The sequence below is a fragment of the Strongylocentrotus purpuratus genome, unplaced genomic scaffold (genome assembly GCF_000002235.5).
Source record: "Strongylocentrotus purpuratus isolate Spur 01 unplaced genomic scaffold, Spur_5.0 spur5_scaffold_11, whole genome shotgun sequence".
In the NCBI taxonomy this organism is placed as follows: domain Eukaryota; kingdom Metazoa; phylum Echinodermata; class Echinoidea; order Camarodonta; family Strongylocentrotidae; genus Strongylocentrotus; species Strongylocentrotus purpuratus.
The window spans coordinates 7,094,593-7,117,609 of NW_022145596.1; the positions used below are offsets into that span (position 1 = coordinate 7,094,593).

Genomic DNA, 23,017 nt, shown 5'->3' on the forward strand with positions numbered 1-23,017 from the left:
AAAGGATTCAAGGAAAAAACTTTTGAGTAAAAAAATTGGGGGAAAATAGGGGGAAAATCATTAAAAAAAAGGGGTAAAATTGGGAGAAAAAAAAAATATCAGGAAATCAATTTAAATCGGGTAATTATCAGGCCTGACCTGAATATACATAGCATGATGGATGAATGGAAGAAGTATATACCTGGCCAGGAGGACTGTTTGAGGGTGGCCGTAGTCCATGAAAGCATTACCCCTTCCTAGGTAGGCATCAATGAAGAATGGATTTGCTTCTAAGGCACTGCTGTAAATGGCTACTGCATCTTCTAACCGATTCAACCTGAATGAGAAGATAAAAACAAGCCATTATTAAAACATTTATATCCTTAAATATTAAAAAATCTGTTAGCTCTCAAAATACACATTTGGCCAGGGAACTAGGAACCTTGGAACTATGACAATAACCTTGTATTTTCCTTCTTCAGGAAAAATTCATTAGTTGAAAAGAGTTCAGAGAGTGAAGAGAAAGGTTTTAAAGGATGACCTTAATGGCAGTGTCTTGGTAAGTATTCAGTGGTCTAAGCTTTCAGTCCTATCCAACAGCTTCATAATTGAGGAACAATGCCTGAGTTATTCTACTCCACAGAAATAAACGAAAGCTGAATGCTACTAGTATAACCATTTATAAATAACTAATTAACATGAATAGTTTATTTACCGTTTATTTGTAATGATCAAAGATAACTTACTTGTGACAGCACAATCCCAATGTATGTCTGATCTTTGGATCTCTTGGGCTTACCTGGAAAAGATTAAAGTTGACATGATTTAAAAACTCAAAACGCTTTGTATTGCTCAGTTACAAAATAATAATTCTTGTATATTTTCCTCAGGACAGATATTTTTCCGCCAAATCAGTATGTAGGAAATCACTCTTTCAACATGAATTGTATAGGTCTGTTCATCCTTGGTATATCATTCTTGGCCTATATTAAAATGTAAGGAAGATCCTTGAGATGAACTCTTACACTAACCCTGTTAGTGTTTACAAATGATTGTATTTTTATTATTCAGATGGCAGGGAGGTTGCATCCATCATTTGTTACTTCTAGGTCATTCAAATCTCCCACCAACTCTCAGAGTTGAAATAGCAAATTTGAACCAGAAAGTAAACCAAAAATAAACAAATGAATAATACCTCCCCCCCCCCCAAAAAAAATGGCTTTTTTTTTTTGTTTTTTGGCCAACATGAACAGCAACATTTCAATGCCGTAAATATCAGTGTATATGACGTATCACGGACCCCTATTTGGGGGGCCAAAATTATTATCATTTTTTTTTTTTTTGCTGACTCCGTAGGCAGCAAGCCAGGTCCGTGTTCAAAAACTCACGCGGGGAAGGACCTTTATTTTACTGCGAGGTGAAATTGTAGGCGCTGATATTTCCTTATGAATAGTAACAATGTCGTTTTTAAAGCTAAAGATGACAGACAAATTTTGCTGTAAGTCCAAACAGAAATCCGGCCATACAGGTAGTGTTGTTCTAGTTTCGGAGTGGTGAGTTAACACACCTTCACACCTTGTATGAATGAGCTGGAAGACATTACCAGGCACAATGCAGGTGGAGGGTTATAAATCGACCCCCTCCCCCCTCCAAAAAAATAAAATAAAAAAATTGTACCAGTGTTTAAGACGCACCCCAGCTAAACACAGAGATTTACGGAATTGGTGATTTATTTACATGCACAAATTAAAAGGAAGTCTTTTGTCAGCACTCACCTCCACTGCCTGAGAGAAGTCATCTCTGGCATTTTTGTAATCCTTCTGTGCAAAGTACATCAGCCCTCTATTGATCAGCACCTACACATAGGGATTGACAAAGAGACAGATAAAGCATCATTCACAGCTCTATAGAAGCCCATTTCTCAGCTATTTCTTCAAAATTTATCAACAAATAGAACTTTCCTCAAAAGGAAAATGCAGGGGTGCATGCCTGTGAATACTACAGGGGCTTTATTATTGTCCCTGGGGGGGGGGGGGGGGGAATGGCCCTTTAAATCCCCATGTCAAGTCTTTTTTCATGATAATTTATATATCTATACTTAATAAAATATACCAGCTTACAAATGGGGTTGTTCATTTCTACAAAGTCACTTATATATTTCCTCTAATGCAAATTATAGTCATGTGGCTGTACTTTACATGTATTTTTGTCATTCTTGAATTGTAACTTCTTGTTGGGTTCCAAGAAACAACTGGAGTGAACTCTTCAAGCTCTTTTTTATTTATTTATCTATTCTGTTTTATTCAAACAGGGTAGCCCTGTCAGTAATCACAGTACTATTTTCCAGGGGGCCCTGTAAACAAATGCAACATAACAATATGAAGATAAAAACTACTTAAAACAATATAAACAATATGAACATCATTGAAAACATCAATACATAGTAACATAACACAACATAAGGGAAGAATAAGAGTGAATAATGAACAAAGCTGTAGTAAGAACGATTACAAATCAATACAAATTAGCGTATACACTTATTATCAATAATTTGTCACAGTCATGTAATACAGAGGTTGCACACGTTAGAAGGACAGTTGCTACGTACCTTGAGTGAGTTCTCATCACCCAACATGAGTACGATTCCATAGTCCCTCTGAGCCTTCTGGTAGTCCCCGGTGGTATGGTAGCAGACAGCCCTGTTGAAGTAGGCTAGTGAACAGGTGGTATCGAGCTCTATGGCCTGGCACAGATCCTTGATGGCAAGGGCATGGGCACTGATGTAGTACTTCAGGGCTCCTCTGTATAGAATAAGAGTAAATAAGTTTGCTAGTACAGGAACTCTCTAACATTTCAGGGCCGCATCTTACAAATAGCTGATATCAATGTACATAAGAGATATGAGACTGCAAACTTGCGATTGATTGGAGGACTTGCGGTTGATTTGGATCAATCGCAACTCTTTGTAAGACGGGGCCCTGGATCACAAATAGGTTCCTGGAACACATCGCTGGCATATTTTACAAAGTGAACAAGTTTGAGATGCAGTGACAAATAACCAAAGGTACTTTCCATTCTCAAAGAGCTTCCTGCACACCACTAACCCCTTGATGACAACACACATTGGCCAGGATGGACTTACAGTCTTGATCAAGTTCAGGCAATGAAATCTAAGCTTCCTCCATTCCCCAAACATCTCTACCATCAGGTTAGAGTGAGGCAACACCCATTTAGAAACGCTTAAATTGTTATGCAGAAATGGGGAAATAATGATGATGGACCTGTATATGACTGTGGGGATGTACAAACAATAGAAGACCTCTTGGTCTGTCCTTTACCCCCTTCTACCAAAACTCTATACTAACAAAGATCTTTAAAGGATTCAACTCTCGGGACCGACCCTGTTTTATCCAAGTTAGTTACCCAAGAAAAAGAGGGTTTTTACCTGTAGAGGTAAGCTCTCACACTGTTCGGCTGCAGACGGATCGCCTGGTTACAGTTGTAAATTCCCTTGGAATAGCGCCCCCTCTGTCCATAGTATGCAGCCCGACTCAGGTAAGCCTGGAACAGCTTAGGGTTGAGGGCCAGGGCCCGGTTGAAGTCCAAGATCCCCTTGGCCTGGTGTAGCCTGGTCCGAGTCAGACCTCTCTGGTAGTAGGCCTAAACAAAAGGAAGAGGACCACATTCATCAAGTCATTATACATTTTTTTTGAAAGAACACACCTTGTATAGTATTTCTCTTATGAGTTTTGTTAGCTAGTGGTTAGCAGAGCGTAGAAATCAACAGTGGAAACAAAATCAAGATGCCAATATACAGTACCTCATATTTTTTATTTCATATCTCATATTCATCGGTCAACTTGGTAGGACAACTAGAAAGAACAGATAACTTCTATTGTTATACAATGAACTGATTTATTTATTTGAATTTATAAATTGAATGACAACTCTAGCACTATGAAATCTCTATCAAGTGAAGCAAAAATACAATAGAATATATAGTCTTTGTCAAATCTTTAAGATTCATGCATCATATGCCCTGTCTCAATCACCTTTGTTTAAATGATTTTCACCTATCAAAGGAGGTGAATGTGCTTCCTGCCTTTCTTCTGTTTAATTGTCTTGTACCCCACCCTCTCCCACAAAGGAAAAAGTGCACAGGGATTGTAATGAAATTTGATGTACAGGTTGCTAATGAACGAGGACTAAACCCATCTGACTTTGGTTAAAGGTATTGGGTAACTTTGTCTCAGATTCTGAAACAAAATCCTGGATTTAGCTCATGCTGCAATGATAATTATAAATCATTAGGTCAGTCTGATTATCAAGATATTTATGATTCCAAATCGTGCATCTCAGATTTATCATTGTTAAACGATGCCTTTAATGGTTTGTTTTGTTACCTCAGGGTATTCTGGGTTGATCTTGATTGCACTGTTGAATGCCTCGTATGCCTTGTAGACGTTTGGTATCTCCATGTGACACATCCCTATCAGGTAGTAGACCTCAGCTGCTTCCAGAGGCCAACTCTGCCTCTCCTGCCAAGGTTTCTGCAAGAAAAAGGAAGGAGATATTGATTTGAAGAGATTTGTTGAAACCAAAGATTAATAGGTAACTCGCAAACATATCTTTGTATTAAGGGATAAAAAGAGGGCACAAATTAGAACTGACATTGTTCAGTGATAAACAAAATATAACTTAAGGCCCACTGTACTACTTGTAGCTACTTCCACCCTCTATATAGCAAACAATGCCTAATCGGTGCCTGTTGGTCCCCCATGATACCCTTCTTCTTATGTTAATTGAGAGCTGATTTGATGAGATAACCACCTGTCAGTGACCTTGCAGGGAGGTCTAATCCCCCCTGGCAAAACTAGTGCAGTATGGGCTTTAAGGGATAGAAGGAGGGCACAAATAAGAACTGACATTGTTCTGTGATAGACAAAATATAACTTTAGAAATAACTAATAACTAAAGAAGGTTTTAGGAGCCCTTTTCTGTAGTTTGAACACTTGACTGCAAATACAAAGATTGTGGGATTAAGTACCGGCGTGGGAACAACAATGTCCTTCTGCAAGATGTTAATCAAAATTTGCCATGAAAGACTCATGTGTAGCAGCAAACAAGTCCTGAGTGGTGAGTAAGTATTTGTATGCTGTGAGCATCTGTAGCTTGGCCAATTCAGGGCACCCAGCAACATTGGGCGCCTTGAGCATCATTGCATAGCAGATATGAAAGCTGAACAAAAATTATCATTAAGTCCTCTCTGCTTCCAGAGAAAAGGCAAAAGTTGAATACCTGAACCTACATGTATCTTACAAAAAGCTACGGTCAAACCTGCTTTAGTGACCACCTGTCTACAACAACCACATTTTTTTCCCTTGAAAATGGTTTCTCATTGAAAAATGTACTAAAGGAACAAAGACCACCTGTCTACAAAGATCGCTTTTTGTATTTCCCTTGGGCGGTCGCTATAGACAGGTTTGACTGTATTTTATGACTGAAGCATGATTCTCACCATCAAGTCGAGAGCTTTCTCCAGACTCTGGACGGCTGGCTGATACTTCTTGGCCTTGATCTCAGTCTTCCCTAGCAGGATGTAGAGGGGTGCTGTGGGGCTGACCTTGACCGTGCTGGACAGGACCTCGATGGCCTTGCTGTAGTTGTGCAGGAAGCTCTGAACGGCAGCTTGTTGGGTCGGGGAAGAGCCCAAGCCGTGGGCTAGTTCAGCCGCGTGTCTAAGAGGAAGGAATACGGTAGAGCAATGCTTTATTACCTTATTAACCTCTTGACTCCTGACTACTCTCATTCCCTCATACTTAATACAGGAACCAGGTCGTTTCTGTAGCAAATGGGAGGTACATTTGCCATATATTAGCAGGGCTTTAGTGAAGGAAACACTGTTTGGCAGCTTGGTGGGTCTGGGAAGATTTTAGGAATTGATATCCTCCAAGGTATAGGGTTAGGGTTGCAATCAGGTTTTAGGTTACATTTAGGGAAAGGGTCAGGGTGAGGTAAAGTTTTGGATCAAGTTAAGAATCTAACAAATGTGAGGAATCATAAAGCAATTTTTGCCAACCATGTTTCCTACAAACAAGCATTTTGTTCTTTCGCTGGTCTCTTTGCACAAAGTTATATTAAGGATAGCACAAAATAGCCAATGTGTTGTTCTCCATAAAGGCAAAGGTACAAATAAGGAGATACCTGGAATTTTTTACTAACTCTACTGTAGAAAATACAATCAATCAACCAGTCTTTCAAATTTACTGGACACAGAAGCTGACCAGTTCTTCTGAAGTCATCCAGCTTCTAATTCCTTACTGTTTGCAAAAAGCAAGAAGGGCGTTTACTCATACTTGTACATAGAATGAACAACCTACTGGCTTCTGGCAATAAGTTGAATAGCCATGGTTCCCCTTAAACCTATCCAAACTACACAACATCTTAAATGAATGACCAATCAGTCAACCAATTGAACTTACAGGACACAGAAGCTGGCTAGTTCCAAGTTCTTCATCCTGAGTAGTATCTGGCCTCTAAGCATGTAGTAATGCTGCTGGTCAGGTCTTAGGTGGATGGCTCGGGTGAAGTCTTTCAGGGCATTCTTCAACTGAGGGGAAACAAATGGAATTATGAAATGGATAAAGGAAACATCTAATCACAATCTCTTTGGGTATGAAACATTCTTTTCAATCAAACTTAATGAGCAATATTTCCATCTTACATTTCTGGAGTACTGAATGTAAAATGTTACCAGACACAAACGTGACTTTCCTTTGTGTCAGAGGCAATAAACTTCATTCAATTTTTCTTTTAAAATATACCCAAGGGTACCATACAACTCTTAAAGGGATTGGGTAACTTTGTCTCAGATTCTGAAACAAAATCCTGGATTTAGCTCATGCTGCAATGATAATTATAAACCTTTAGATCAGTCAGGAACCCCATGACTTTTACAAGTCGATCGTCTGTCTGATTATCAAGATGTTTATGATTGGAAATCAAAATTTTAAAATTTCTTTTCCTAACGATTTTCATAACACTACAGTCTATTGGGGCAAATCAGTATGGTAAAACCAGTCGCTCAAAGATTTTATTTTCGAGGCACTCCATGATCATTTTGAAGCACAATTTTTTTAGGACTTCAATATTACACCATATCACAGACACTGATAACACGTAGGGCCGTGCATCTCAGAGTTAACATTGTTAAACGATGCCTTTAATTCATCTTGGTCCCTGTATGCAAAGCATTAATGTATCGTATAAACAGGTGTATTATTACCTCATGAATCTTATGATAGGCTTCTCCTCTGCATACGATTGCTCTCACATAGGTCGGGTCAACTTTGATTGCATTGGTGAATTTCTGAATGGCCCTAAAAAAAAAGAAACATTCATTCATATACAAGCTAGTAGAAGGACATCTACCATACATTAAATAACATATCTTTATTTACTTTTTTGAGGAATGTGTCTTTTGAAAGTAAATTTAGGTTTTCAATGCACTAGCAAATAAAATTGACATGTAGAGCAGATTTGAAGACTCAAGCCCCTACGCTATTGCCCTGCAGTAAATCATTAACCAAATTCATCCCTGGTCTAAAAACATCACCTGCTCTTGCCCCATAACCCTATACCTCACCTAAAATCACATTTTAATCCCAGCCCTCATCTTAAACCTTTAACTAACCAAAATCTAAAGAAAATAATGGTGATTAAAATAAAATAAGGATTTAAATAAAATGTTAATGGCTTCTTATTACAGTGAAACCTGTATAGAAAGACGACCCACAGGAGACAGGAAAAACAGTCTTTAATACAAGAGTCAATGTAAATATATATTCAAGGGAGACAACAAATGTGGTCTTTCTATACAGGAGGTAACGCAGGTTTGACTATACATAGAAATTGAAAGCTGTGTGGAGTATGTTTGCACAAAAATAAAAAGTCAGATACAGTCAAACCTGGTTTAGCGACCAACTGTCTACAAAGACCACATTTTCTGTTTCCCTTGAAACTGGTTTCTCATTGATACATGTACTAAAGGAACCTGTACACAGAAACCACCTGTCTGTGAAGACCACTTTTCTTGTCTCCCTTGGGTGCATGGTCTTTATAGACAGGTTTCACTGTATAAGCAGGATATAACGATCAAGGCATGAATTTTAGCTGACATACTTGTGATAGTTATCCAGCTTGGTCATGTAGATGAGACCGAGATTGACATGAGCCGCTGCGATGGTCCTGTCCAGCTTGAGAACGTTGTCAAAGTCTGTGATGGCATCCTCATGACGCCCCATGGCCATGTAGAGGATACCCCGATGGAAGAACGCCATCCCGTTGCTATGGCCGTCGTCAAGGAGTATGGACACGCTCAGATCCTGTGGTGGTGGAAGTCAATCAAGGGATTCGGGGGGCGTTTCACAAAACTTGGCATCAGTGACACATGACAGTTTTTTTTTTATAAGCTACCGAAATCCTTGCTTCTGATTGGTCATCAGCAGATTTGTCACTGATTTTTGTCATTTGTCATTGAAAACAGGCTTTGTGAAACACCCCCTGTTAGGTTTCATACAAACACAGTGATTGACATCATATTCAAAAGATCCTTTGACATGATAAAGATGATACTTATGTGCAAACAGAACCACTTTTTGCACAAAATAATGATTACCTCAAATTGTGTTCATTAAAAAAAATGTAATCATAATCGCAAGGGAATGATAGCCGAAAAATGAACTGTGTGACATATACTTCCAAGAACACTGGTTTGTGGTTACAAAGGATAAATATATACAGGAACAAAACTTTGAAAAAAGAGGAGATAAATAGACATAAAAGCACGAGAGAGAGAGAGAAAGAGAGAGAGAAAGAGACAGAAGGAGAGAATGAAATATAGAGAGAAGGAAAGAGAGAAAAGAGAGACATGAGAAAACGATTAACAGATAGCATGAAAGGCATACTGGTGTGTTGGCTCAATCAGTAGAGCATCCGCCTCACAACCAGGAGGTCGTGAGTTCGAACCCCGGCCGCGTCATACCAAAGGACGTTAAAAGACGCGAGTTGCTGCTACCTTGTTTGGCGTTCAACAATAAGGGATAGAGCAACTTCGATCTGGTGCTGCTCAGTGGCTGCCGGGCTCACGATCAATTGGGCAAAAAGAATTTCCATTTTCGGTTTAATTTAATAAAATTTGGAGTGGACTTAAAAAAAAAGATTATTATTATTATACAGAGTTAGACATTTAAAGACAGATACAGAAAGAGATTTACAAAAGAACTTTCCATACCTGCAATGCCTGTTTAGGATGAGCCTTCCTGAGCAGACATCCTCTGTGGTAGAAGGCCACACTGCTGTTAGGATCAAGGTGTATAGCTGCAGAGAGATCTGCCACGGCTTCAGGGTACATGCCCTGCTTGGCAAAGGCTCGCCCCCTGTAGGTGTGGCCTAGCGCATTGTTAGGCTCCTGCACCAGCAATTCTGAGAAATCCTTGATGGCTGCCATCCAATTCCTAACAAGAAATCAAATCCAGTGCATGAATGGATGAGTCAGGGATCAAGTCACGTTAAGTCATTTTATACCAAAATAATAAAATGAACATTCCTCTCTCTTTTTCGATGACTGCTTGTCTTGAGAACTAAGCAATAATAGATAGATACATATGATTTATTGTGGTAAATTATTTAAATCAGAACTGATTTTATTATTTACTATATAAATCTATGTATCTACCTCTTACTATTGATTGATAATTCAATTCAAATGATTTTATTTCTCATACAAAACATAATATAATGAATAAGTATATTACAAAAAATATATAATGAAACAACAAATATAATAGTAATAGCAGAAAAGAGGAACTAACTAGAAACAGTAAGAAGCAGGATATTCCAGAGATTTTGGTCGGAAACACATGCTTTCTAGACCCTGCTTCTATTGCTGAGAGTTTCCATGATTACTTTGTAAATATAGGACCTCATCATTCATGTTGTGGTCAAGGACTGTTAATCAAATGGAGTATCACAAGTCTGAAAGACATTAGCCGTATATAAGGACCCTCTATTATCTTTACTATTATTATAACTTGAGAAGTGCTAGACATACTTTTAAACTAGAAAATATCTATGAGAATTGACAGCACAGTAAGCTATATATGCGTACACTAAATTTTTGTCCTTAACAATGTTGCAATCTTGCATCAAAACACAAGTCAATGCTTTTTTATAAGTTTTAAAATGCAATGTCAGGAAAAGCCATTACATTACCAACTGCAATCTTTCTCACCCAAAGAAACCTTCAGGGCTTGTTTTACAATACCGTATTTGCCGGCGATAAGGCCGCACCCCCAACTTTGACATTTCAAAAGGGAAAAAAATATTATCTCTTCCAAAAATACTGCAGCCTTTACGCCGGCAAATACGGTACAACATAGAATATAATGTACAAGCTACACAACAGTGACATACTTGTTCATATCAAACTGGTAGAGTCCTCGTTTCATGATGGCCTTGGTCATGTTTGGCATAAGGCGTGTTGCTTCTCTGTAGTCTTCTAGGGCAAGCAGCATCTCACCTCTCTGTTAATCACAAGCAATCCATACATTGTCAAGTCAAGTCAACAGAAGATTTACATTCCATGATTCATTGTCATCATGCTTGCAAGCTAGATGAGCATGACCCACAACACTAAAAATTCATCCAAACTTTGATATAAGGTAAGAAAAAGCAACTGAATAGTCATACATTGTCAAGTCAAGTCAATGTAAGATTTACATTTCAACTGATTCATTGTCATCATGTTTGCAAGTTAGAGGAGCATGACCCTCAACACTAAAAAGTCATCCAAACTTTGATATAAGGTAAGAAAAAGCAACTGAATAGTCATACATTGTCAAGTCAAGTCAATGTAAGATTTACATTTCAACTGATTCATTGTCATCATGTTTGCAAGTTAGAGGAGCATGACCCTCAACACTAAAAAGTCATCCAAACTTTGATATAAGGTAAGAAAAAGCAACTGAATCTCTCTGTACCAACAATTGACAAAAACATTACCAATGAAGCTATCAATTAACACCCTTCGCAATGCAAACAAGGCACTGATTTCATTGCCACCGAGGGCCTTTTGCAACAGGCATCTATGAAAGCATAAAACTACAAGATCTACCATGATGTCATTCAGGTCATTTTTGTCTAAATCCCATGGCCTCATTCTTGTCAAAGATGGCTGAAGATTCATAAAGACTCAGGTATGTGCAATTGAAATGATTGACATTACACATACCTCAACACACAGTATCTTTATACCATACAAAATCGTCAAATATGGTTGATGATTTATACATGTAAACTCAACAAAGTATCTTTATACCATAAAAATTTACTCCTAATACAAGATCAATGAAAACTGCTATGAATCATGGGATGGATAGAGAGAGAGACCATGTTCTTTGACTTAGTTTTGATCGGTAATATCAGTATTCAATTCAGAATATACAGCGACTACCCAAGGAAAAGACAAAAAGTGGCCTTTGTAGACGGGTAATCATTGTAGAGATGTTCCTTTAGTACATGCTTTAATGAGAAACCATTTTCAAGGGAAACAACAAATGTGGCCTTTGTAGACAGGTGGTCTTTGTAGACAGGTGGTCATTAAAGCAGGTTTGACTGTATAACTCACTGCTTCATAGAGCTCGGCCCGTTTGAAGAATGCTTCATGGTCCTGTGGATCCAGCTTGACCGTCTGTGTGAAGTTCATGATAGCCATGGTCAGGTCACCCATACTTGTGAAAATCTGAGCTCTGGAATCAAAGAAAGAAAGAAAAAAAGAAAACAAAGGTAATCTGGAATTCTGGGCCCTGACAAAGAGTTGATATTAATCGCAACTTATTTATATCAATCGCAGCTATGTACATAAGAGATTGCAAACTTGCAATTGATTTGGATCAATCGCATTATCGCAACTCTTCGTAAGACAGGGCCCAGGTTGTAAATTGCGCCAGAATAACTGAACGAGTCCTTAATAAAGTATGCACTGTCACGCTATCTGAGATCAGCTCAGACAAACCTCTTGAAATGTTGAGTTGTTCAGACCAAGTTTTAGGGGGAGCGGTCATTTACTTGGGCACCTGGGACATATGGGACCCAAAATCTAGGCCTGAACACCCACCTCCCCTTTTTCTCATGCAGACAGACCATAACAATCTAAAACAGGAGAGCACACACACAAAATGTATTGTGGAGCTCTGGTTAAAGGCCCACTGCACTACTTATAAATACTTGCGCCCTCTATATAGCAAACAATGCCTAATCGGTGACCATTGGTCCCCCGTGATCCTCTTTTTCTTATGTTAAGTGAGAGCTGATTTGATGAGATAACCACTTGTCAGTAACCTTGCAGGGTGGTCTAATCCCTCCTGGCCAAACTAGTGCAGAGGGGCTTTAATGTTTTGCTTTTGATGACAATTTGTGAGATCACCATGCCTACCTAGATCTGTACGCTCCTACATGTTCCTTGTTAATCTTGAGGATAGAGTTGAGGTCTTCCAGGGCCTTGGTTGGTTTCTCCTTGAGCAGGTACAGGAGATGACGATTCCAGTAGGCATCCAGAAGAAGGGGTTCCAAGGCGATGGCCCGGTTCAGGTCGTCCCATGCTTGCTTCAGTTTACCAAGCTGGAGAGGTAAACAAGGGACAGTAAACAATGGCAAGTTTTTTTCTTCTATTTTATTATTTTAAAGGCCCACTGTACTACTTGTAGCTACTTGCTCCCTCTATATAGAAAACAATGCCTAATCGGTGACCATTGGTCCCCCATGATCCTCTTTTTCTTATGTTAATTGAGAGCTGAGTTGATGAGATAACCACCTGTGCAGTGACCTTGCAGTGTGCTCTAATCCCTATTATAAACAAGTACAGATAAGCTTTAATTTGTTTTTCTTCATTTGACATAATTTTAACACTATTTATGATCCATATCATGTTCTATTTCATATGTCAACATTATCTCTTCCATTCATGAAATGCTCTTGAATTTTGTTCCATCAGGCCTGTACAATCAAATAAAAGAAAGAGAAATAGAGATTAATACAGGCAAAGAGGGTACAAAGAGAAAGAGAAACAAAGAGAAAGACTGGGAGAAGGGAGAATAAGAGGAAGAGAACGAGAAACAGGAAGGGCGAGACAGAAATAGAAATAGAAAGAGAAAGAAAGAAAGAGAGAGAGAGAGAGAGAGAGAAAGAGAGAGAGAGAGGAACCACGAGAAAGATATGAATTACCAGATAAAGAAAGAAACTCATGAAAGTATACTCTCCGATTGACGTCATTTCTTGATACTTACCTTGCGATAAATGACTCCCCGACGAGTTAGGTCGAATGGTGAAGGCTTAGGATCATTGTCTAACTTTTCTGTCATATATAGTGCCTCTGTGTACAGCTCCTGTGCATAGATTAAAAGATAAAAACAAGAATAACTACATTGATTTGTTATTGGGAAATACACAAGTCTTTTACACTTTAACATGTTATTAGATTATAACTGCAATAAACAAATGAATATACAAGGAAGATATACTTTTCATTTGCACAAGGTAAATTAAGAGAGAAAAGGACAATGGAAAAAAACCCAGATAGACAGAAAATGCAAGAGGCAGAATAACAGATTAGAGTAAGAAAAAGAAAGAATGAAAGAGATAAAGTGAGAGACAGAGACAAAGAGAGACTCATCAACAAAGAGAGACAGATAAATACACAAATGACCAGAAAGAGAATGAAATGCAACAGACAGAGAAAGAAAGATGGAGTCAGACAACAAGAATTCAACAAGTTTTCAACAGAACTACAGGGGGGCGTTTCACAAAACTTGTCATTAGTGACAATTGACAGTTTCTGTTATAAGCTACTGAAACCCTTGCTTCTGATTGGTTATCAGCAGATTTGTCACTGGTTTTTGTTATTGAAAAAAGGCTTTGTGAAATGCCCCCCCCCCCCAGGTTTACCTCCATGAGCTGTCCTTCCTCCTCTGTCTCTGCAGTGATGCTCAGGTCTTCAAGATGAACAGACATGGCTGTACTTAGAGCAGACATCCCACTACGTAGATAGATCAATGCAAAATGATAATAATAATAATAATACTCAGCTTTTAGATAGCGCTTATTATTACAATCACTAAGCACTTCCAAACTTGGAGATTATTACCTCGGCTTTAGCTGTGCTGCCATTACGGCACTCTAGCATTTCAAAGAATTAATTCCTGCCAGGTACCCATTTACATCACATGGGTTGAGTGTGGCAAATGTAGATCAATGTCTTGCCAAAGGACATTCGTGCCGTGGCGGGACTTGAATCGCGGACCTTGTGATCGACAGTCTGGCGACGTTACCACTTGACCACAGCACCTCTACATATGATAGCACACTGTATCTACATGTATGCCCAACAAGTAAATCACATAAGATATTCTGGGTCCAGAGCTGATATACAATATGGTATGCAAAGAAGTACTTCTGTGATGAGAGATTACAAGTTGCAGTACTGTCTAAACGAAAGTAAAAGCAATTTTTATTGACTACTAAAAGAGATGATTACTCCTTGCACCCATTTAAAAACCAAGTCCAACCCTGTGCACAGGGTTATTTTCATCATACTCCTAAAACGGTCACCCACAGAATGACGAATAAGTCGATTTTGCAAATGCTACCTGTAATAAAATTTCTCTTTTTTTCTGTGATTATTTCCCTCTAATGTCTGCCACACATTTGCTCATTTTTTTCTTGAACAATGCTGCAAGAAAAATCTAGTTATTGCCTGTGAGAGGGCAGTTCATTGTGTAAGAGGAACTTACAAGTCCGTGAATGAAACAAAAAAAAAATATTGAAGCGCCATTATGTTCCGTGTAATTCTAAAACATATCCTAGCCATGGCGTATTTCTTTAAACGACTTTCATTACAAAGAATGAAATCCAAGTCAATAAACATCAACTAAGAATAAATTTGGTGCATTACAAACTCGTTCAACCTCGTGCTTGCATGAAAATAACACTCTTTAATTTTTTTTGCCTTGAGCTCTTGCAATTTTTTTTTTTTTTGGGGGGGGGCTCTTTTTGGCATTTTGGGGGCTAATTCGCCCTGAGCCCTTGTGTATCTTTTTTCCCTGTGCAACTTACCCCTTGGCGAGTGTAGCTGCACTGGTCACTGATTGTTGAGCAGCGCCCTCTATCAGACTGCCGGTTTCACTGTCTTCTTCACTGGGTGGGTAGACCTCATCAAACCATTCGTCCCAAAGGTCTCTCACCCACTCACGTACCTTGATGGCTTTCCTGTCATCAAAATCAAAACACACTCGTATAACTATGGTGCCTTTTCAATTACAAGCAAAATATCACAACAGTTTTAACGCAAATCATTCAAGTTTATTACAATCCATAAACAGTTTCTCAGAATATCATGATTACGAGCTATTTATCATAAACATGTATGACCCTTTGAACTTTGACCTCATGACCAAAAAGTCTAATCAGTTCATTGGCTTTGCAAGATACATATATATGACCCAAGTTTGGCGCTAATCAATCAATAAGTTCTTGAGATAACGTAATCACAAGATATTTTGCATACAGAAGTAGCCCTGTGACCTTTAACCTTGTGACCCCAAAAACAAAAGGAGAAACTCACCTGACAAACTTTGACCTAAGGAAGTCTTCAAAATCCATGACATCTGGTACACTTTTTCTCCTCGGATGACGAACTCTCCTGGAAATGTATTAAATAAAGAAAGACAAAGAAAAGTATTGTTCTGTATAAATCATGTACAAAACATTATTAGTAATCTTATTGTAACCCACCACTCACAACTTTCCAGCCCATTGATACTATGATGAAAATATGAAATGGATTAATGGAAAAAGAAAGAGGTAGGGGAGGGAGAGAGACAGAGAGGAGAAAGATACAGAAAGAATGAAAGTTACTGATAGAGAGAAGGAAAAGTGAGATAGATCAAGAGACAGAGAGGAATAGATACACACAGAATGAGGCAGAGAGAGAGAGAGAGAGAAGGAGAGAAGGAGGGGGTTGGATTGGAAAGGGTGAGTTGGATGTAAAGAGTGCAATGATAGTAAAATACACAAAAACTATGAAAATAAACAACAAATAATTAATTTACTCACTTTGAAACCCTGACCACTGGATCAACCGGCACTGTAATCTTTGGTAAACTCAATGACCTGACAAATGAAAGAAAGAAGACCCAGGTTATCATACCCCTTCACCAATAATACATGGAAAAGACTTATGACATGTTTATTTTAATATGTAAATGAATGGCTACTGTGCGCAACAAAGGTCATACATGAAAGCACTTTTAATAGCTCTGTATTACAAGAAACAGAAATGTGAAGCATACTACACTTTACTTCGTCTTTAAAAAATGCTGTTTCGCCGCATCATATCTGGACAAAACTTTTGACTTACTTTGTCGGCATTCCAGCTAAAATGTGGATTACTAATTGTTTAAAACATTTCAACACTCACCTCGATATGATATTGGGTTCTTGCCTCAAGAAAGTGTCAATCTGCTTTAAGCGGAACTAAAATATAAAAGATTGTGGTTCATAGAGTAAAAGTACAGTATCGATACAATATAATATAAATTTCAATGTTTTTTCTATGCTGTGATACACAATAAAATGAAAATCAACAACATCAAAACAGCTTATTTATACTTGACTTGTAATGTTTCCAGCTTCCATTAAAATACAGATGATTATTAAATGTTATAGGAATTGACATTGCATGAGTGAGTGATATCTTCATGTATGAAGAAATCATACTTTTATGTGATGTTCTACAAAAAAGTTGAATCTGTGGTATATTAAAGACTTTTCCCTTCAATAGTATTTGAATATTTTCCATCGTGATCATATTATCCCTCAGTGGTGAGAGCTTTGGGAAAACATAATCCCTTTGGAAAACCAAACTCCCTTCAGCGGCAGTTGAATGTTATCATTTCTTTCAATTTTATCAATAAAATAACTTTTATATTAAATAGTAAATACTCACAGGATCCCAGTGCTTCTTCTTCTTCTTTTTCCTGTAAAAAGCGACAATAAAAAGGTATGATTTTGGGTTTAAATGGTTACAAGTGTATCCAAGTGGTGAGCATTGTGTAGCATTGAAGATCATCCCTCGGAATATGAGATATTCATTTAGTTAAAGATTAAGGTGCATATTAAACCAAAATGGAAAAACGATCTTATATCAAGGCCTTAATGAAACGAAAAGTACACTCAGTTGTTTCTAGTTATATTTAGAATGCCTCATATCGTGTTATCTGAATTTACGATATCTCTTTATACCACTGAAGTAATATATAAAACTGATATTTTATTTTAAATGTACAATAAAAGAACAGAACTTCAAATGTACATGTACGAAGCAGAAATATTGGATTAGTTTCGTTCATTTTCATTATATTATAAAACTAATTTGTCTGGAACGTTGCTGATTATGATTTTCATCCTTTCATGTGTCTAATTGTAAACATAATGAACAAAATAAGCAAAACTATTCTATGATCATGGATGTTTTTTTCAAAAACTATTCAAATATCGTTGATTTATTTTCAAATGCACTCACCCTTTGCGCGTTGGATAGATGACATACTTCATCCCTGCTTCTTTGGCCTGTTGTGCAAGAGATGGTCCTTCACCTGATAGAGATATGAAATAAATCATGAAGATAATGGACCAGTTCACGGTTAAGACATGTCCCAAATGACCCTGAATATCCACAGATCTTCAAAACATGCAAGAGGTCCCACTTTGTACATTTTGAAATAATCACTCCTACAGCGATAAATGCTACATAAATAGCCTTTGTTTCCCCTTTTCAAAGAATACTTCCACCTGTGTATCATGGAGTTCACTGCTTGTGTATAATTGAATAATGATTACATAACTTTCATGAGCACGTATCCAGTATTTTGTCTCTGGTGTATTTCACAATTTGGTCTGCAATGACCTTTATCTGCTCATGCTTAGACTGCAACTATGAACTGGCTTATTATAGAGCCACTGGTGGTATGGTAAACAGGGTAAGTCCAAGGGTTGAGATCACGTTGGTGTCTTAGAAGTTACCAATTATCTTGGACTAAGAACATAAATTGATAATAAAAATATATTTTTTATTGATATTTGGCCTTATAAAAGCTCTAGTAGGACTATAAACTCAATGAAATTGAAATATTGAAACCTTAGACGTATTCGGTCAGTAACGGACGGTAATGTGTAGGAAAAAATAGCTTAGGACTTGCTGATGAAGATTTACCAAAGAAAACATGTATTCACTGATGTGAAAAAATGTTCTACCATGCTTTGTAATTAAAATTCATCCATATCAATAAGTTGTATAATTGTTTATAATACTTAAGGAGAGGAAACAAATTAGAAAGCAAAATGAGAGAGAGAGAGAGATAGTGGGATATAATTGAACCATGGAATACCTTCAGTTGCATTCAACCAATGAAGCTTCAAAATGAGGCTCAAAGGTATTAAATTTGTTCTGAAAATAAGATTGAAAGTAGACTTACTTCGTTTCTTTCCTTCTTCCTTTGGGCTTGTTGATATTAGATCAGGTCCAGCTGCTAAATCAAGCTATACACATTCAAATAAAGAGACATTAGATTAGATAATACTCAGCCCATGGAGTGCCCCAGATTATAAAGAAACATGTATTTGAAAAATAAAATAACAAAAGAGTATTCTGCTGAAACTTCTGCTCAGTTGCAATTAAAATCAATCAAGTTATAAGCTGTATTGCACATGTATATATACAAGATAAAAATTAATATAAAAATTCAAATTGCATAGGATAAAAAACAAACCGCTGCTCTGTGATGTGTGTACCACAATATGTTAGAGGCTTGTTTTTTTCGCCTGCTGGCTAAAAATGACAACACTTTGTCCCTTGTGGCTAACTGGTTAATATTTCAGTAATTGGTAATTGGTGTTCATTACGTATTTCTTACTTTGTTTTGTATACAGTCAAACCTGGTATAGTGACCACCTGTCTACAAAGACCATATTTTTTGTTTCCCTTGAAAATGGTTTCTCATTGAAACATGTACTGAAGGAACCAGTACATAAAGACCGCCTGTCTGTAAGGACCACTTTTCTTGTCTCCCTTAAAGCACATCTGTACTAGTGTACAGGATGGATTAGACCACCCTGCAAGGTCATTGGACAGGTGGTTATCTCATCAAATCAGCTCTCAATTAACAGGAGAAAAAGGAGATCATGGGCGACCAATGGTCACCGATAATGCATTGTTTGTTATATAGAGGGCACAAGTAGCTATAAGTAGTGTAGTGGGATTTCAAGTGGTCTTTACAGACAGGTTTCACTGTACCATACAAGAGACCAATAATGCAAAAATGTACCTCATCTCTGTTGAACTCTTCCTCCATCATCTCGTCGTCATCTTCAAACTCCTTTCTATCTCTCAAGTCAGCTAGATACTGTCTCTGCTTCGTGACATCCTCCATCACGGAGTGGAAGTCTGATGGCACCAGGAAGGGGAAGTCATCCCCCTCTAGGTCAGGGGCGGAGTTGGTCCTCCTATAAAAGGTCAAAAGGTTCAAAATGTTTCATCATGTGAGGAACAGGGACCCGTTTTCATTAAACTTGTTATCTATAACAACTGCTAAGTTTCTACAACAAATTTGCTCTCATCCAATCAGATGCCTTGATTTCAGTAGCTTATAACAGTAGCTTGTAACTTGTTATTGATAACAAGTTTTGTGAAACAGGGCCCCAGATGATGGCTTAAAACTGTCCAATAAAAAGAGGAAGTAGTCATCCATCTCTCACTTTGGAGCAGAGTTGGTCCTTCTAAATGTCAGACAGAAGTTTGAGGTAATATGTTATGTACATGTATTACAATGATTGGAGGGCAAAAGTATCTAAATTGTTGCAAACAGAACAGCTTTGTTGCAATGGTTCGGTACCCATTCAAAATTAAGGGGGCAGCCATGATCGATATCTTTCCACTGATATTGATCTTACAACCATCTCTTCAACTACATCCACTGACTTATAAGTCAATTACGATGAGATTATCTTCACATCTTGTACAGTCAAACCTGCTTTAGTGACCACCTGTCTACAACAAGCACATGTTTTGTTTTCCTTGAAAAGGGTTTCTCATTGAAACATGTACTAAAGGAACCTGTCTACAAAGACCACTTTTGGTGTATCCCTTGGGCGGTCGCTGTAGACAGGTTTGACTGTATTTCATACCTGAGTTTGTGCTGCGGTGGTGGAATAATGTCGGTCAGCTTAGAACTTGCTCTGCTCTGGACAGAGAACTTGCTTTCACTGGCGACAGAGGGTACGCGGGGTCCACCGACCAACGGTTCCTGCCTCATCATCTGGGGTAGTCCATCGCTGTCTGGTGTCGCCATGGCAGGCAATGAACCTCCTGAGGATGGGCGCATGAAGGGTGGTGGTGCCCCATTCATTTTTCTTGTGTACTTGGCCCTGCCGAGCACAGTGAGGTCCTCACTTGATCTATAGTTGCGTCCAAGAATCCTGGGAATTTTAAGAAATCAGTACACAGAAGGAATAGTTTGTGACTGGGGTATATGTGGCACAATAGTTGAGTCATGCGACAAAAAGACTTCAATGAAATGCTCTCTTCAACCAGTGAACATGCTAGTTAATTTGCTGAATTGTTCCAATCAACAATTGCTCCAAAGTCAATATTTTACACTGACCAAATTCCTAATTTCAACCCTGGACCCATTACTATATACCCATTCCTATATAAGCCTACCTCAAAATGTTTAATACCTCACATTCAATCGCAACCCTAAATCTAAACCGTTATCTTTGACCGTGCAAACTAAACCCATAGGAAATGTAGGTGCACCACTTGGCAAATGGGAGGTAACATAAATTTTATAACTTCCCAACTTCCTAATTGCTGAAGATTATCACTGTTTAGAGAATGTATGAACCAAAATGTGTTGTTTTGACAAAGTGAAAGAATGGTAAAAAATGATACATCTTTTAAATAGTACACACACTGTCCACAAATTCATTTGCATCTTTCTGTGATGCACACAACTATACCTTAGTCCTTTGGCAAGACATTAATCTACATTTGCCCCACTCAACCCAGGTGAGGTGAATGGGTACCTGCATGGTAGGATTATTCCTTGAAATGCACTGTGCTAAAGCTAGGGTAATAATTTCCAAAGCTCTTTGGAGGTGCATAATGTTATATGCGCTATACAAGAACCGAATATTATTAGTGTTACCTTTCTTGCAGCAACCTCTCTTCATAATCTGCCTCATCCCAAGCAGACATGGCCTCCAGGTCACCTTCATCTCCTTCTGTGTCAGGGAGCGAGGTCAGCCTCTCGATGTCCTGGCTTAGTCCCAGACCTTCAAATTGAGGGTAGAGAACGTTCTTGATGTGGGTGGGTTCAAAGTTCATCTTGGGCGGGGCTGGAGTCCAGTAGAGGCGGGAGATGTCCTGCCTGATGGGCGCCGGCTGGCCCACGATGGTCAGGGCTTCTTCATCAAACTAGACATTAAAGATACAACAGATAAATTATCATCATCATCATCATCACTATTATTATTTTTAAGTATTAGGAATCAAGTGTGAACATAATCCCAGTTAGGCTATTTATTACTAACTGAAACCTCCAGTCTCTTCTGGTATAATCAATTGTACAAAAGAAGGTGTATATATATCAATTATGTCCCTCTTTTAAAGGGAAACAAGTAATTCTTTGAATTCAAAGCTTTTTAATGATCTACAAAATACAATAACAGAACACACAAGCGGCAGAACAAAATGAGTAATAATTAATGCATACTGTTTAAATCTAATGAAAGAAATGAATTCAGAATAGAATATCTCACCAGTTGCATAGCTCTTTTCTCCCATGTCTCCAAGCTGTTTCCATTTTCCATCCGGCTTTCTGCATCTTTGTCACTTCCTCCCGATTGTGACACGCCCATCTCCACTGTTACCATGGTTTCTGCCTCTCGGAGGATGCGCCTTGCTGCAGCTGACATCAGCTTTTGTCTCTCCTCCAGGGAAGGGGTGTTGGTTCCGCTGTCCATGTCCATGGCCTGCAAAAAACAAGAATGGCATATAGGAATAAACAAATAAACTATGTAGATGCATGTTTGTGTGTTTATCAATATTGAAAAGCATTTGATTTGTTGTTGGAAACATTTCTTGTTAATACAGTCAGTTCCCTTGAACACCAGTGCAAGCTAGTAACCATTTGTATAGAGTTTGAGGATCTGAAAAGAAACAATAAGATAAAAGAAAAAAAAGAAAAGATGATGCTGAGGAAAAAATAATTCAGCAAATAGGTGTGAAGAAAACAGCGCTGTTAAAAAGAGATTAAGAAACAGGTTAGACTCACCATCAGGGGTTGAGTAGCTTTGTACTTGCTAGGCGTATGGTGGGAGCGACTGAGTAGTTGAAGGTTACGAGTCAGTGTTATGTCTGAAGGAACGTTGCAGAAATGATGGATGCTCTCTCGCAGCTTACGATTTGTGGGCTCGGCACTTTCCTGTATATATAAGAACAAGACATTATTATTACTGTTAATGTCATGTCCTCATAATGCATGCAAGTCACTTCTTCTTGCTTCGATCTTTGCATCACTGAATCACTCAAAACAAATACATTTACATCTTTATGTCTCTCTTGTGTGTATCAAGTCTTCTTCGTAAAACAAATGATAATAACTTCTCTATGCTTCGATCTTGACCAGCAAGTATCTAATGTCTTTCTTTCTCTCAACATCTAACTAAATATTTAGCCTGCAAACATTTAAGTCACTCACAACGTAGCGTCTCTCCGCACAGAAGTTTTGTTTTGTCTCTATACATGTCATCAATGACCTTATGACTGTCGATACATCTTTCATTCTCTATAAATACAAAAATCACATATACCTTGTCCATTGTCTTTATGTCTCTTCACATAAATATCACTCACATCTTACTGCCT

The 23,017-nt window shown here is 38.1% G+C and overlaps 1 protein-coding gene across 2 annotated transcripts in view; it reads right to left on the reverse strand.

The window, feature by feature from the left end:
* LOC587791 overlaps positions 1-23,017 on the reverse strand; it is a 38,656-nt gene that overhangs the window by 4,446 nt on the left and 11,193 nt on the right. For both annotated transcript variants that reach the window (XM_030980509.1, XM_030980508.1), the window contains 28 exons: positions 22,425-22,574; positions 21,910-22,122; positions 21,297-21,565; positions 20,275-20,565; positions 19,416-19,593; positions 18,567-18,630; positions 17,615-17,687; positions 17,039-17,069; positions 16,511-16,566; positions 16,147-16,203; positions 15,656-15,733; positions 15,148-15,300; positions 13,981-14,071; positions 13,323-13,421; positions 12,473-12,657; positions 11,666-11,786; positions 10,453-10,562; positions 9,272-9,494; positions 8,161-8,363; positions 7,265-7,358; positions 6,462-6,589; positions 5,498-5,717; positions 4,383-4,529; positions 3,425-3,639; positions 2,588-2,780; positions 1,755-1,835; positions 726-778; positions 182-316 (listed from right to left, as the gene is read on the reverse strand). In XM_030980509.1, coding sequence (XP_030836369.1) covers positions 182-316; positions 726-778; positions 1,755-1,835; positions 2,588-2,780; positions 3,425-3,639; positions 4,383-4,529; positions 5,498-5,717; positions 6,462-6,589; positions 7,265-7,358; positions 8,161-8,363; positions 9,272-9,494; positions 10,453-10,562; positions 11,666-11,786; positions 12,473-12,657; positions 13,323-13,421; positions 13,981-14,071; positions 15,148-15,300; positions 15,656-15,733; positions 16,147-16,203; positions 16,511-16,566; positions 17,039-17,069; positions 17,615-17,687; positions 18,567-18,630; positions 19,416-19,593; positions 20,275-20,565; positions 21,297-21,565; positions 21,910-22,122; positions 22,425-22,574 — 3,911 coding nt within the window. The remainder of the gene's footprint in view (positions 1-181; positions 317-725; positions 779-1,754; positions 1,836-2,587; positions 2,781-3,424; positions 3,640-4,382; positions 4,530-5,497; positions 5,718-6,461; positions 6,590-7,264; positions 7,359-8,160; positions 8,364-9,271; positions 9,495-10,452; positions 10,563-11,665; positions 11,787-12,472; positions 12,658-13,322; positions 13,422-13,980; positions 14,072-15,147; positions 15,301-15,655; positions 15,734-16,146; positions 16,204-16,510; positions 16,567-17,038; positions 17,070-17,614; positions 17,688-18,566; positions 18,631-19,415; positions 19,594-20,274; positions 20,566-21,296; positions 21,566-21,909; positions 22,123-22,424; positions 22,575-23,017) is intronic.